The sequence below is a fragment of the Chondrus crispus genome, genomic scaffold (genome assembly GCF_000350225.1).
Source record: "Chondrus crispus Stackhouse genomic scaffold, scaffold_326, whole genome shotgun sequence".
NCBI classification, from domain to species: domain Eukaryota; phylum Rhodophyta; class Florideophyceae; order Gigartinales; family Gigartinaceae; genus Chondrus; species Chondrus crispus.
The window spans coordinates 23,194-38,594 of record NW_005179212.1 but is presented as its reverse complement, the minus strand read 5'-3'; the positions used below and the strand labels follow the sequence as shown (position 1 = coordinate 38,594).

At 52.6% G+C, this 15,401-nt stretch overlaps 2 protein-coding genes across 2 annotated transcripts; one reads left to right on the top strand and one right to left on the bottom strand.

Annotated features, from left to right (window-relative positions):
* Positions 1–5,867: 5,867 nt before the first annotated feature.
* CHC_T00005941001 (hypothetical protein) lies at positions 5,868–6,068 on the bottom strand. Its single transcript, XM_005717506.1, has one exon. It carries the CDS (start codon positions 6,066–6,068, stop codon positions 5,868–5,870), a length of 201 nt encoding a protein of 66 aa, XP_005717563.1.
* Positions 6,069–8,778: 2,710 nt separating this feature from the next.
* On the top strand, positions 8,779–9,234 carry CHC_T00005940001 (hypothetical protein). The gene has a single exon (XM_005717505.1). The coding sequence runs from the start codon at positions 8,779–8,781 to the stop codon at positions 9,232–9,234; it is 456 nt and encodes a 151-aa protein (XP_005717562.1).
* The last annotated feature ends 6,167 nt before the right edge of the window (positions 9,235–15,401 follow it).

The window sequence follows — 15,401 nt, the reverse complement described above, 5'->3', positions numbered from 1 at the left end:
CGGGAGTCAACGTCGCGGGGGGAATCTGATGGCAACGGCGAACAATGACCGGCGGGTGTGTGGGAGGCGTGGCGGATTGAGTGAGGCTCCGAGCTGGGGTGATACTCTTCGTCACGGACTCCAAGTGCAAGTTCCTGAGCTTGAGACCAACGAATATATAAAATATTTATCGGGTACCGTGATGGCGTGACAGTCACGGGGAGGGCTACAAGAGCACCAAGAGACCTCCCAGGGTCAAAATGCAAGCAGAAGACGCTAAGATACTTGCAGAACCCCTAAGGAGCTCCCATTACTTATTGTGTAGTGTCTTCAACGACTGCGGAATAGTTTTGTAACGTTTTAGTGGGCTTATAACATAACTAAAGAAAAGAACGATCTTTGCACTAGAAACCGATCTACCGGAAACCCCTGTTAGATGCTGCTGTATTATTATATATAGCTTCCTTGTTGCACAGTTGTTGAGTATATGCGAGAAAGATCTAGCGCCTCCACCCTTCCTTTCCCTTTTGATGACCGCCAAGCTTCCACTTGGAAGCTTGCGCAGAACAATACAGAAAACCTTGAAATTACAACTAAAATCTAGTGCAAGAAATCAAACATTAATCAAGCCTCACAGCGAGAGCAGCCTTACCAAACTCACGATGTGCGAACACGGCAGCAACAGTCGGCACAGCCGCCGTGCCCTTCATGCTGGAATAATTTGACAGGTAAGTAATGATTTGGCACTAAGCCCTGAAATCAAATTAAAAACTACTATTTTTTCTGCCCCGTATACAAATGGCCACTCATCTTCCTGCAATTCTAGATATGGGTAATGGGGTGATTTGGACAACAAGACAAGCTCGACAGTTTTATTTACTCGGTGTCAGCAGCGCCAGATTGCCCAGACCTCCTGAATTTACGCAAAGGGTAGATCCTCTTCAATGGAGAGCGGGTCCTTTTCTCCGAGTTATCCACCAAAGCCGAAGCTGAAGCCTTCTGAGGGGTGCTTGGGCCAACACTGACCGCCTTGCGTCCCTTCGCTGCTGCTTTTTTGTCTCGTGCAGCTCGTTTCCTGCCCTGTACCGCCTGGTTTTTCGCCAGCGCAGCGGCTTGCGATGCAAGCTTCCTTTCCTGCGCCGTTTGCTTTCTTTCCTCGCTTCAAGCCTTTTAACCTCAGCCTTGCGACACTTTTCTGCCGCATTCTTCAGCTTCTCAAGACGCTTCGCCTCTTGCCCCGCGGCGAGCAATTCTGCTTTCTGTATCTTCTCCCGTTTCTTGTCCTCCTGGTCAGCTTTCTCCTTGTCCAGTCGATCCCTCCGCGTGGTTATTGCTTTGTGTACTGTTATGTATTCTGCAGGTGCACCGCAGAGAAGGGGAACATTCGTAGCGAATACATGTGTGCTCACACTACTGGCTGTGTTGCTGCCCCGTAAACTGAGTAGTATGGAATTAGTACTCGTCGCCCTCTGCAGTAAAATTGCAACGCGCTGCAGGGCTCGTGACGGATCAGCGACGAATTCTAGAATTTGTTTTGCGACTCCCCTGGTCTCTTTCTCGGTGGGCGTGGTGCTGTCCTCTCTCTCAACGAGGTCAATAACCGGAACATGCTGAAAACGCCTCGCGAACCGCCTCTGGAAGGGAAAAAGGCCGATCTTACTAAAGCTTATCGCACACTTGTCCATCGTGACTGCCTCAAAGGCCCGCACACCACACATCAATTTGACCCCAATTGACTTCGTGTCAGTAACTTTGTGCTTCATTAGCTCATCCCTTACAGCCCTGATGTGACTATTAAACGTTTTGTTAATGTCTTGGTCGCAGGGCTGTAAGAAGTGGGAGGTGTTAGCTGGGGCAACGACGACTTCACATTCATTTTCCACACACGCCTCCACCCATTCCATATCTTTCCAGGGACCGTGCCCATCCAGCGTAAGCAAATAGTGAATATCAGATGGCACAAACATTCGCACGTAGTTATTAAGATGTTTGATAAATAGTGGAAGAACCGTCATATCCATGGACCCCTTGTCAGTGCAGACCACTACTCCCCCATTCCGAAACCAACCTTCTGCATCCAAATTTCCCAGCAACGTCCTATTGGCATTAGGATAGGCACTAACATTTAGGGGCTGAAACCAATTGGAAATCACCTGTTTACCCTGCACAATGAAAAACGGTGGACAAATTCTGCCTGATGCAGAGGCAGCAGCCACGGCGGTGACATGCTTACCCGTTCCCGCGGATGCCGGCTTGCACCCCCCGTGGTGAGTCGTAGAGTCACATAAAAACCTTGATACGCTTCCCAAACTCCAGGTCGCCATTGGTCTCGTCGAGGTTCCATATCGGATCGCCTTCCTCCAAAATCCCCGGAAAACGGCGCCGATTCCCTCAATAATCTTGAAGAACGGATCGACATGTTCATATCTCTCTCCCTTGATCTTGGTGAGATCTTTTGCTTCGTAATTTCGCAGAGATAACTCGCAGTGCTTGGCCCTATAAAGGCGCACGGTTTCATCTGAGAGTGACCCGTTTTATAGGGATGACGATTCAGGCGAGCTGTTTGGGCCATAAGGCTCTTCAAATCGTTGATGTCGGCAGCGAAACCACGTTTACCAGCGTAGATGACACGCTCGGCGATCATGGACTCTTGTTGTTGTGACAGATGCGATATCGCCCCCGCACGGTTGGAAGATGGATTCATTATTTTGCGGAGGGCTGACGCGTTTCCTGATTAGTGATGAAGCTTGATGCGGCGGCAGGTGCCGTAAGAGAGGCAGCAGAGGGACGCGATTTTCGAAGTTGGAAGGGTGGTGGACTGGAGGAGATTGAGAACTTCGTTACGCGCTTGGGCTGCCTTTCTGTCTCGGTGGTTGCGTGTTTTGGCAAGCTTGGTGAGCTTTGTCATCGTCGGAGGCATATTGAGACTGTATGAGTCTCGAGTTTGATTGTAAAATTGAGGTTTGAAGTGCCTTTATTTGATGTACTTTTACAATAAGAACCAATGTAAGGTATGTGCATTGTTGTTATATCACCGCGCTGATTTGAATTTTTAAAAGAGTCTACCCTTGAATTAATAGTAACATAAGGGTGATTGTCCCACGAACTTGCTACTTGTCAGTACCTCACCTCCTGTCCAAATAGCACCCATTATCCAAACTTCCCCAGCATGAAGGGTAGTTTGACTAAGAGCATCTCCACCCGTGTCCGATCAAATGACCAAATAACCAAATTTAAGTGCCAAGTGGCTGATAGAAATTGGTTGGGCTATTTTTTTGGAACGGTAGATTTTGGTCATTTGGTAAACCAATATGGTTGTTCCCACCCGTTGCCCACCAAACCACTTCTTGGTACGAGCCGAGCTCGTACTCAAGTTGAAGAGGATATGGAGGGCAGTTGGTGGAACGATGTCATCGGGGATGAGAATGAAGACCTGATCCAGGACCTTCTGGATTCGAGTAGCGAGGATGAACCCCTTCGGCGATGGGGGGATCGGGTGCGGGAAAGGCTTTATCTTAACGTCGTTGAACAGTCCAGTAGCCAATCGGACCATGTCTTCCTCACTCACGCCCGTAGACTTGGAACTTAAGATTGTCCGGTGGCATGCGGAGAAGCGCACGCAGAGCTTAACGACTTGCTTGACGCGGGTCTTAATCGATTCGAGAGGGCGAGCGAGCAGGTTTACTGGCCTCAGAGCATTCTAATCTTCCCATACTTTCGCGAAGAACTTGGCGCCCTTTTGCTCAGCACCAACAATGATATCTTCAGAAGCCCGCACCCACCCTCGAGATACTGCGCAATCTTCTTCAAGGCTGTAGTTGCTCCCTCTTGTTTTGCTCATGTTGAGATGGAAAAACTTCCGACGCGATGTTCTCGAACATGGCGGGGAGTTGAATGATCACTGCCCACATCGAGCTACCTTTCCTTCTGCCTCTGAGGTAAGTTTTTTCTCTTTTGATCATTTGAATGCGCCCGGTGGGAGTCGTACAATTGAAACCAAATGACAAAATATGATTATTTGAGTATTTGGTTATTTGATTCAGTACCGGTGGAGATGCTGTAATGCAAGAAATTGCACCAAAATTCACAGTCAACAGTGAATTTTGGAGCGATTTCGTACATGCCTGATATCAAGTGGGCACTTACCGTAAAATAGCCTCGGCCCACTGAGGGCCGTTCTACGGACATACATATCCGGAAATTGGTGATTTGGAAATTCGAGGTACCCAATGAGGGATTAGCACTTGTTGTAATGTATTTTCCAGTTTCCCTTTCTGCCCGGAGCGTGTATACTTTTCCGGACATGTGAAGAAACGCACCAACAGCTAACGTGCCATCATTCCCGACACGCCCACACATCAACCAACCGCCAAAGTGCCCTCTTCCTTTTCTTTCCTTTCTTCCTAGAGCTTGCATCCAGTCCCCCGACACGCCCACACCCCCCAAACCGCCAACGTGCCATATCGTGTGTTTTCCCTGGCAGCATGCGTTGACTCCACCGACACGCACACCGACCCGCCAACGGCCAACGTGCCGTCTTCTGTGTCCTCCCTGGCTGCCGGAAGCCCGAATCTATCACCCCTGACACGCCCACACTTCCCAAACCGCCAACGTGCCATCTCGTGTGTCCTCCCTGGCAGCTTGCGTTGACTCCATCGACACGCACACCGACCCACCAACCACCAACGTGCCGTCTCCTTTGTCTTCCCTGGCTGCCGGAAGCCCGCATCTATCATCCCTGACACGTCAAGCCCCCCAAATCTCGAAAGTGCCATCTCGTGTGGCCTCCCTGTCAGCTTGCGTTCACTCTCCTGAAACGCACACCGACCCACCAATCGCTAAAGTGCCGTCTCCTGTGTCCTCTCTGCCTGCCAGGAGCCCGCAACTATCACCCCTGACACGCCCACACTCCCAAAGTTTCACCTCGTGTGTCCTCTCTGGAAGCTGGCATCCACTTCCCGACACGCAAACCCACCCACCAACCGCCAACGTGCCGTCTCCTGTGTCCTCCCTGGCTGCCGACGTGCCATCTCCTTTGTCCTCTGCTGGCTTCTCGGAGCCCGCATCCACTCCCTAACACTGCAACAAACGCACTAGCCCCCAAACTGAGACTCCGCCGTGAAATTTGAAAGCACGGAAACACCAGCTTTCCTCGAAACCATGGCGACAGTCATTCCCCCAATCGATTCACCCTTCGCAACAATCGACCCTGTGCGATATTTCCTGCTGCAAGGTGCAGATGGAAACGAGACATCACAGGCAGAAAGGGACAGAGTGTATCAGCTGGGAATAGATCGCGTTCCATCCGATCTACAACAAGCCCATGACTCGATTAGGATTGCTTGTCTGGACAATAATGTCCTCAAAGCCTGTCTAAAAATTATCAACGTCACCGGAGCACAAAACACCAAAGTGTCGATTAAGGGAAAGGTGTTGGCAGCTAAGATGGTTCAAAGGAAGATATCAATATCCGAAATTCTTCCATACGTCGATAACGGCCAAACCAATCCGACGCTGATAGTACGTACTGTCGACTACGAGCACTGCCATCTACGGCGGTCAAAATCATCCGCAATCGCGCGGGGGAAGACGAACTGCAGTGGGTGAGAGAAGATAAGCCTCGTTTTGAGGGATCTGAGGTCATTGTCGGGGAACCAAATCTCGAGATAACGCTGGAAAGCTTCGACGAAACACAGAGGCAACCAGATTTCGAGGCGAACGAGTACTGCAGGTTGTTGCATGTGTTGGCAGACAGTCGTATGCTGGTCGCTAGAGCTCAAATGATGGAGCCCCGATCCCGTGACGAGCTCGATGGAGAGTTCATTGATCCTTCGTCAGACTACATAGCAGCGATGTACAATAACGTAATTTTTAAACCGGAACCCTGTTCAACAGTGTGTGGTGGGGTTACACGGGACGACATAATATGGATCGATCCAGGACAACGGAAGTACGAGCGACTGGCGGGGACATTGAAGCCGAAATTTGGAGAATTCAAGTCTCTTTATGGAACTGCGGTGACCCGGTTTGAAGCATCGGGACAGGGAGACCCAGATGGATTCGCGCTCTACGCATATGGCAAAGTGCATCTGATGTACGCTTTTTGCTTTCTCGAGCGTCATCCGTTTCTACAACCTCTAGCCACGAGGGCTCTACAGAGTGATGCACAGAGGGAGGAGGGGGTCGGAGAGGGGGTCGGTCCTGCAGACTTTTCTGCACCTATGGGAAGCAGAGGGGTGTCACCCGGGCACAGAAAAAAGCGCAGGGGCAAAGCGCACGAGATCAGTATTAGGGGAATGGAGTCATTGTCGTCGGCTTTACAGCCGATGTCGCAGGTGGTTGCGCGAGCGACAGAAGAGGCCGAAAGGGATAAAGCGCAGTACGAGGCTGTCGAGGCGAAAGGCAGGTCGACAAAGCAGCTACTGTCTGCCATCAATGAGGCGAAAGATATGATGGAAAAGGCTGAGACAACGGAGGAGCGGGAGGTTTACGAAAGAGTTGTGCAGGGTCTGATGCAGAATCTTACTTCACAAGTGTGATGATATTTCTTAGCGATCGCGAGGTCTAGGCCGTATGTACCCACATTCAAACAACCTTTGTGCAACGCGTTGGCGCAGGTAAGCTTCCTTCCTATCCCTTCGCCTATTACGAGTTACGTATTGTTCATTGTGTAGTGAGTTTTGCGTCCAAACTACAGGGGAACCACTTGTCCTGTTATCCTCGTGTGTTGGTATCTCCTCAAAGCATTCGTCGGCCTTCCGATCTATAATAAAGTTGTGTAGTTTGCAGCACACCATTATGATGAAAGTACATTTGGATAGTCGATACCTGAGCGGTGACCACAAAATTCCAAAGTGCATGACGAGTATTCCGAAGGCTTGTTCCACTGTTACCCTACATGACGAAAGGTAGTAATTAAAACCACTCTTCCACTGAGGTAGACTTTTACCACTGTATGGCGTTAGGATATGACCTCCATTTCCATATGCATCGTCCGCTGCAATGCATGCCCACGGCGGAAGGGTTTCGCTTTGTAAAATGTCGTAAAGTAGTGTAGCTTGGAATGCTGTGGAATCATGCGTGCTCCCAGCGTGCCTTGCAGAAACAAACACAAATTTGTAGTCAGCTGTAACTGCGGCCTGGATGCAAAGTGCATAAAAGCGCTTACGATTGTAGTACTTACGGGGGTCAGGAGTATCGGAAAGGCTGGGTTGTTTAATCGCTATAGCGATTCCATCAAGCGCGGCAACAATTCCATGCAACGGGCTTCGTCTGAGCGATTGAAACAACGACGCACTTTCATTACACTCAACCTCAGTTGTAGGGAACCTCATGCGCGGTAACGATTTATCCAAAGCGGTCAAAGTTTGGTCAAAAATGGGGTACGTAGTGGCACTTGATATGCCGTAAGGCCATCCCACATCCAAATAGCTAGCCCCTGCTAACAGCCTTAAAGTGACACAAAGCATCACGCGAGGCGTCACCGTTGCAGCTACTGGTGCACTGCGCGAACGCGATCTGCGCAGTGTCGGCTCGAGTAGTGTATGTATCTCCTCAAAATGCGCCTTTGACAGGCGATACAACCGTCGAAACTTCTCGTCCCCCAAAGCGTTTGCATGTTTTGCAAAGTCGAACCTGTGGCGAGGAGGCACTGTACGACCTCGACGACCGTCTTCGTTGGTGATTTCGGTAAGCACACCCGCAGCTATTGCACACCCAATTGAAGTGAGTACACTACGCACCAGGCCCGTCCTGCGAAATCGAAACCTCTTTTGGAGGACGGTCAGCGCTCTGTGGCATCGGGCGGGGAGCCTCTGGAAACGTGGATGCTCCATGAGGCGTGGGTGTGTGGTAGCGATCACGAGAGATCGTTGGGGGCGGTCGTCGCCACAGGTCGCGAGACTACTGTTCCAAATTTCTATCCGTCAGGCCATGTCTCCATAAAAGCGATGACGAGCTGGAAACCGGAAATTACAGTATGATGTTCATCACTTCCAGATTTACAGTTTCCAAATTTTTAACTCCATAAAACGGCCCTGAATGCACTACATTTGTTGGTGGTGAAATGGGGGAGGCGGTTTTGGGGAGCGTGCCGTTCCGTGGTGAGGGTCGGCCGAGTGTCGTCCCCCCTTCCCCGCAGCGCCCGTCACCCTCTCTCTTTTATTTCTACGAAATTCCTTCCAGAAGCGTCCACGTATCCGGCCCGGATTCCGCCGGGCCGTCCGCGTGCGCTTCTCTAAAATTCAAATAAAATCTCGGACTACAGAATAAAATCTCCCTCTACAGTAAAATGCAAATATTTCCCTAAAAATATCTCACATGACCCCCTCGTCAGGGCCGACCACGGGGCTGCCGTTGCACGTAAATATACTGGCCCCGCTTCCTCGCTTGACCGCTCTGGCCCCCCCCGGCCACTGTCTCTCCACCTTCCACCGAACCTAGCTCCCTTCTATTTCATCCGCTCCACCGCCATCTTGCGCCGACTACGCTCGCATCGTTTCTTTCTCGCGCGGCCCCCGGCACTTCAGCCTCAACTTCGGGCGGTGTGGTCTCCGCGTCGCCCGAACTTGTGGTTTTTACGTCTAGCGTCACCGTAGCCCCGGGTCGCGTGGTCTCCGCGTCTCCCGGGCCTCCGGCCGTTAATCGTCCGACGCCGTCTGAGCCTCAGGCCGCGTGGTCTCCGCGTCGCCTGAGCCTCCGTTTCTCGTTGTTCCCGTTTCGGGACTTCGTTGAAACGCGCCGCGTTCCGAGCCACGCACGAGAGGTCTGTGGTCCTTTGGGCGGTACTCTCTGTGTGACATGGCTCGGACCAAGCAGACGGCGAGGGCTTCCACTGGCGGGAAGGTCCCTCGTCGAGCGATGGCCACCAAGGCAGCCCGTCGTTCGGCGGGCCTGTGGCGCGAGAACGGGGAGGAGGTCCGTGAAAGGGCGTCCCACCGCGTCAACCGACCGTTCATTGACTTCGAAGACTCAAGGAATGCTGAACACCTCTCAACCCTTTGGGAGCACGCCGGACGCTCCGATGTATCCGCGGTTAGGTATCAGGTAGGAGATGGATACTTCCGCATTAGATACAAAGAGGTCGATAATCGTGCACCCGTCGTGGCGGCCGTCTCTGCCGCCGGGGCCCGACTTCTCTTCGGGCCCCATGTGCTGGCATTCGTCACGGCTCGTCTGTCCCGGAAAGCTTGGTTCACTGCCGACCGGTGCTTCCGGCTCGGGCTCACCGAGAGTCACGGCGACGAGAGAGAGTAACACTGCTGCAACGACCCCGATTGGGTCGTCGAGCTGGTTTGGTGCTCCGACGGTAGCAACGGCGAAGCCCAGGGGTGCTATTACGCCGTCGGGAGGGGAGCCAGGATAAGTACCTTATCCTGCTCTACATGATGACGTTCGATCGTGTGCCCTCCGAGAACGAGGACGCCCGCCGGGGCTTCAACTCTGCCTTCGGGCGAGACTCCTCGACACGCATGGACGCAATTCTGGCCATCGACAACTGGTGTAGCCAGAATAGGGGCAAAAAGAAGCGCGTTAACTACGCCATGTCTCGCAACGTCTCTCCCTTGGCGTCGAGGTATTTCACCAGGTCTCAGCCCGTACCGTTTCAAGACAACACCATCCTCTGTCTCCGTTCTGCCGTCTGCAACGCCATCTCACTTGTCGCTGGCTGGCGCGCTGCCGACCGCGTCTGGGCGGCGGAGTTGGAACGAGTCACCGAGTTCGAGCGCCGAAAGAAATATTCGCCGAGCGTTTATCACTTCACTCATGTCCAACGGACCCTTCAAGCTGATTACCACGGAACCGTATCCTTGGATCACGTGGTTCCACCGCCTGGGTCAATCGTTCATGGCAGGTCCAGTGCCAGGTCCCCGTTATGGCGGAGCTCGGACGTCAGTTGGCTACTCCGCCTGTCGACAAGTGTGGAAGCCGGTGTCTACGTCCTCCGCCTTAATGACATCCATCGCTTCCAGCACGCTATTTGTCTGGACGCACGGTCGGAACCGGCGCTGATATATGACTGTGCTGAGCGGTATGCCATGCAGCTCACGAGCAGTTCTCTCCGCTTGTGCTGCCCCGCTGGCGATCCGACCAAGTTTCAGTACTTCGACGATATGCGCGTCGTGCACCGAATGGCAAAGCGGGATAGAAGCGACGGCAAGAGCCTCCGCCTCTAACCCAACCCAGGGCGGAGAGGAGCTATCCCACACGACACACTTCCCTAAGAAGGGTCGTCGTGCGAAAGGATCACTCAAGTAATCAACCAAAGATAGTTCATCCAAAAGAAACGTAATTCATCCGAGTCATCTTCAATCTAGTGCATGTGTAGGTAATCAATGCATCACATCTACATAAGATGTGCGGGTTTCTGAATAAAAGGGATTAAGCGCCTTGCATGTATATCCCGTCGACTGTAACGCAAACCCGGCGACACGAGTGTGCACCGCGGGTGCTTTGCCCGTACTACCCTGCAGGGGCCGTAGTACTTCGATTCTCCTAAAGGCCACTTCCGTAGCCCTCCCAAGGCTGCTCCTCGGGCAACCAGAACCTGGTCGCCTACGTCAAATTGGCGTTGTGAGATAACTGCCATCTTCTTGCTCTTCCTGTCCAGCTGTTTAGCAGTCCTCGTCGCTCGGAGCGCGAGGGTCGCTAACAGTTCCAAGCTGCGCCCCTCAACGCGCCCCCATCGGATTTGGTTCGACTCGGACTGGGGTTGCGAGGGCGGCTTAACTCCATACATCAACTCGAACGGGGAAAACCCGTCGGACAGTCGGCGCCGACGGTACCGGTAGAGAATCTGTTTCAACGCCGATTCCCATTTAGAGGTAGCGGCGCCCTGGCCTAATAGCGTCTTCCGAATTGAACGCTTGATGGTCCCAACCATACGCTCCGCTTTTCCGTTGGACATGGGAGCATAGGCGAGGACCGGTTTCCATGAAATTCCCTGTTGTGCCATGAAGTTCTTCAACGCTGTCGCGCTGAAACATGTTGCGTTATCTGAGACTATAGTCCGAGGTGGACCAAACGAATGGATGATCTCCTCCTTCACGAACTTGACAACTTCCGCAGACGTAGCGGTCTCGGTGGCCCAAGCCAGGGGCCAACCAGTCAGATGTTCGACCGCTATCAGGATGTAACGTTTTCCGTTCTTCGTCTTGGGAAGGGGTCCCGCAAAGTCTATCGAGAATGTCTCAAAGAGCTGAGAGACTGGTATCACCGCCGTGCTCTTGTACGTCGGGATGGGCACAGCCTTTTGGCAGCCTTCATATCCACGAACGTAGGCGTAGATATCACCATGAACTCCCGGCCACCAGTACCTGTCAAGGACGAACTGCTTCGTAGCTGTAGCGTCCCAGTGGCCAATGTCGTCATGCAGCGACCGCAATATCTGCAGTCGAGTCCCCCGAGAAGGGATTGTTCTGATCCCATTCTTCATCCTGCGAAACAGCCTTCCGTTCCAGGCGAGGAACCGCCTGGAGTTCTTCTTGATTCTGCGCCTCTGCGCAACATCTTGCTCAACCATCTCTTCTCCTTCGAGATAACGGTACGTGTCCCGCACATGAAGTTCCATGTCTTCCAGTATATCTCCTTTTGCAAAAGCGGCAGTACATACCAGGTCCCCCTCATCCTCCTCGCGCCTGCCATCGTCTTTTCGTAGACGCGAGAGAAAGTCAGCGGCACAATTCTTTGAGCCGGGGCGGTACAATATCTCGAATTCGTACTCCGCCAGGAAATCCAACCAACGGGCAAGTCTACCGTGGATGTCTTTCTTTTTGAACGCATACTGAAGCGCTTGGTGATCCGTAATCAACTTGAACTTTTGCGTTGAGAGCAAATACACCCGAAATTTCTTTAGCGCGAAGATCACCGCTAACGCTTCTCTCTCACAGGTGGGGTACTTCTTTTCAGTCTCCGTCATCGTCCTGCTGGCGTATTGTATCGGGTGAATCTTCTTGTCTTCCTTCTTCTGAGCCAGAACTGCTCCCACTGCCATGTTGGATGCATCTGTCTCGACCACGAAGGGTTCGTCAAAATTCGGGAGCGCCAACAGCGGAGGAGACGTCACCATCTTCTTCAACTCCTGGAAGGCGGTCCGCATCCCTTCCGTAAATTTAAATTCGACTTTGGTAGAAGTAGCAGCATGCAACGATGCAGAGACTTCTGCGAACTTAGGGATAAATCGGCGGTAATACCCCGCTAGTCCAAGGAAGCTTCGTAACTCCGTCTTGGTGCGCGGCTCGGGGGTGTCCCAAATGATCGATGTCTTCTCTGGATCCACCTCAATCCCTTTCTTTCCGATTACGTGCCCCAATAGCCTGGTCTGTGATTGCGCGAAGGAACACTTCGCAAGATTCAACTTCAATCCACTGCGAGCAATCAGCTCGAACACTTCAATCAAGTGGTCAACATGGACGCCCAAGGACTTCGAAAAGATGACCACGTCATCAAGGTATACTCGGACGAATGGAAGGTCTCTGAATACGCCATCCATCATCCTTTGAAATGTTGAAGGAGCGTTCATGAGCCCGAATGGCATCACTTCAAATTGAAACGTCCCGTACCGACAGACAAACGTCGTCTGTTCTTTGCACCATGAAGCCATCCGCACTTGCCAATAACCCCAGAACAAGTCCAGGGTAGTGAATAATTGGCTCCCCTCAAGGTCGTCGAATATCTCTTCCATTTTAGGCAACGGCCACTTGTCGGCCTTCATCACGCGGTTCAGCGCGCGGTAGTCAACACAGAAGCGAGGTTTCCCGTCCTTCTTCGTTGCGATGACGACCGGAAACGACCAAGGAGCTACAGAGGGGGTAATGATCCCTGCCTTCTGCATCTTCTCGATCTCCTCGCGCACTACCGCGTTGTGTCTCGGAGGGAGCCTCCCAACGGCGTGCGAAATGGGTCTGTCGTCATTTAACTCAAACGAATGTGACAAAGAGACATCTGCCGGCCTGAGGTCGTCCAAAAACCATGCAGCTATTCCCATACTCTTGATAGAACATATTATGCGGTCGGCGTTCTCTCTACTGATATGGCTCAGCTTAGACATGAGAAGTTCCTCCTTCTCATCTCTCTTCTCTTTCTCATCCGCCGGCTCGTACTCTGAGCCTTCCTCAGCTAGGTCCGGAAGTCCAGCATGAGGATCTTCGTCCTCAGTGACTGCTCCCGCCCAGGCAAGGTCTGGTTCAAACGGCACCCTTTCACGCAGCGAAAGGACGAAGTCTTCATCCGTGTCAATCGAGTCAGCCGGCACGGCCCCCGAGTCTGACGTGAAGTCCTCACTGTCGATAGCGGATCCCGGCTTCTTATGGTCTTCATCCACCTCAAGACTTAGTCGAATCGTCTCATCACCCACAGTTACTTGGACATGCTGTTGCCCCAAGTCAATGCACGTTTGGAGCTTCTCTAACGACGGCATCCCCACGATGACGTCGTACGGTGTTCCCGTAACGAAAAGAAAGTCCATCATGCTCACCAGTCCCCCAAACGAGACGGGGACCTGGCGCAGTGATCCAACACAAGGGGAGCTCTTCCCATCTGCCACAGTGATGTGTTTCTTCGTACTCTCTGGCGTCAGAGAAAGTCTCTTCATGAGGTGCGGCGACATGATGTTCGGCACCGCACCCGAATCCAGTAGTGCTTGAGCATCAGTTTCATAAACTTGAACAGTAACTACCCGAAGACGCCTCGGGAAGACATCCGTGTGGCCCGCAAACCCGCGAGAACGCCCCAATCTCCTGGATAGAAGGCGCTTCATCTCCTTCCTCGCTCCTTCAGCGTCTCCACGGACAAGTTGTCCAAATGTTAGACCAGACAGCGCATTCGCCAGCTCTGACACGACGTTGTACTTACCGACGTGCTCCTGGAGTGCCGCCTTCTTTGAAACATTCTTCTTCTTCTGGCGTGCAGGCTTCACTCTCGGCACTCTCAGCGGCTCATTCCAGGGGAGAATTCCCTTAGGAGCTACTGGAGTGGGATTCAGCAGCCTCGGGATCGAAACTTCTTCACGGTTCTTCGACTGCTTCGGCAAGGCCTCTCCTTCGGCGTTCCGTTTCGTAGCTGCCACCAATTCTCCCTTGGTGGTCTCAGTTATGACCGTGACTTGCTTCGAGTCTCTGGTGGCCTTGTCACCGGCGTCGTTGGCAGAACCGCCTGCTTTGGGGCCATAAGCGCTTCCTGCGCCAGCGTTACCTTGAGGACGTGCATGAGCCACATTCTTCCTAGCAAAGCGGGACCAGCAAGTCTCCGTCGTGTGTCCAATCTTCCCACACGTTGGGCAACGAGTATCACGGTGTGGGTTGGAACGACAACGAGTCGCTGAAGGCCTTGGTTCCTTGCAATAGGAACATGTCCAACTCGTATCACTGTCCCCTGGCGTCTGTCGTTTCTTCATCATCAGTGACAGTTCCGCCAGCTGGTTGGTGATGGCGTCAACCTTGTTCTCCAGCTTTTCCTGTCGAGGATCCACATCAGAACGCACCAGTACGCGCTTGGGCGTCACAGGTTCAACGGACTGCGCAGCAGTTTTCGCCGCCTTGAAGGCGTCACGGCCTGCAGCAAAGTCCTTCACGGTCTTCATTAGTTCTTCGTACGTCGTCGGAGAACGATAGATCGCGAACTGAGCAACATCCAAATGTGCCATTACGGCATTGCGAAGCAAGCTGTACTTTGCCTCGTCGTTGAAACCAGCCCTTCTGTAGAGCTTGTCCATTTCATCCATCGAAGTAAGCAAGTTCTTACCATCCAGTCGGCAACTCATAGCCTTCTGGATGTTTTCTTCTGGCCTCGGTGCCTCCGTAAAACGGTCAGACAGGGCGCTCTTCACACCGTCCCAGTTACTGGCGGCCTCGGTCAGACTCCCGTTATGACTATACGTGTCATCGTAATAGTCGAACGCGGCACCCTCAAGGTGGCATAGGATAGCTCCTGCCTTCTCCTCGTCAGGCGTGCCGCGCATAATGATGTTCTCGTATACGAAGAGAAACTTGGAAACATCTGACCCGTTCGACCCATCGTAGGTAACACGGTTAGGGCCCGCACTTGTGTCTGCGCCGGCCCTCCACAAGAGTATCATGTTGGTGGTGAAATGGGGGAGGCGGTTTTGGGGAGCGTGCCGTTCCGTGGTGAGGGTCGGCCGACTGTCGTCCCCCCTTCCCCGCAGCGCCCGTCACCCTCTCTCTTTTATTTCTACGAAATTCCTTCCAGAAGCGTCCACGCATCCGGCCCGGATTCCGCCGGGCCGTCCGCGTGCGCTTCTCTAAAATTCAAATAAAATCTCGGACTACAGAATAAAATCTCCCTCTACAGTAAAATGCAAATATTTCCCTAAAAATATCTCACAACATTTATTCGAGCGCCAAGGGCATCTCGTTCCCGTCCCCTCTGCAAGAAGACCAAGAACGAAAAGCAACGACGACCAACGA

Bases quoted from the DNA above. Each gene is read 5' to 3' on its own strand.
- CHC_T00005941001 (XM_005717506.1), bottom strand. From the start codon at position 6,068: ATGCACTTTGCCATATGCGTAGAGCGCGAATCCATCTGGGTCTCCCTG.
- CHC_T00005940001 (XM_005717505.1), top strand. From the start codon at position 8,779: ATGGCTCGGACCAAGCAGACGGCGAGGGCTTCCACTGGCGGGAAGGTC.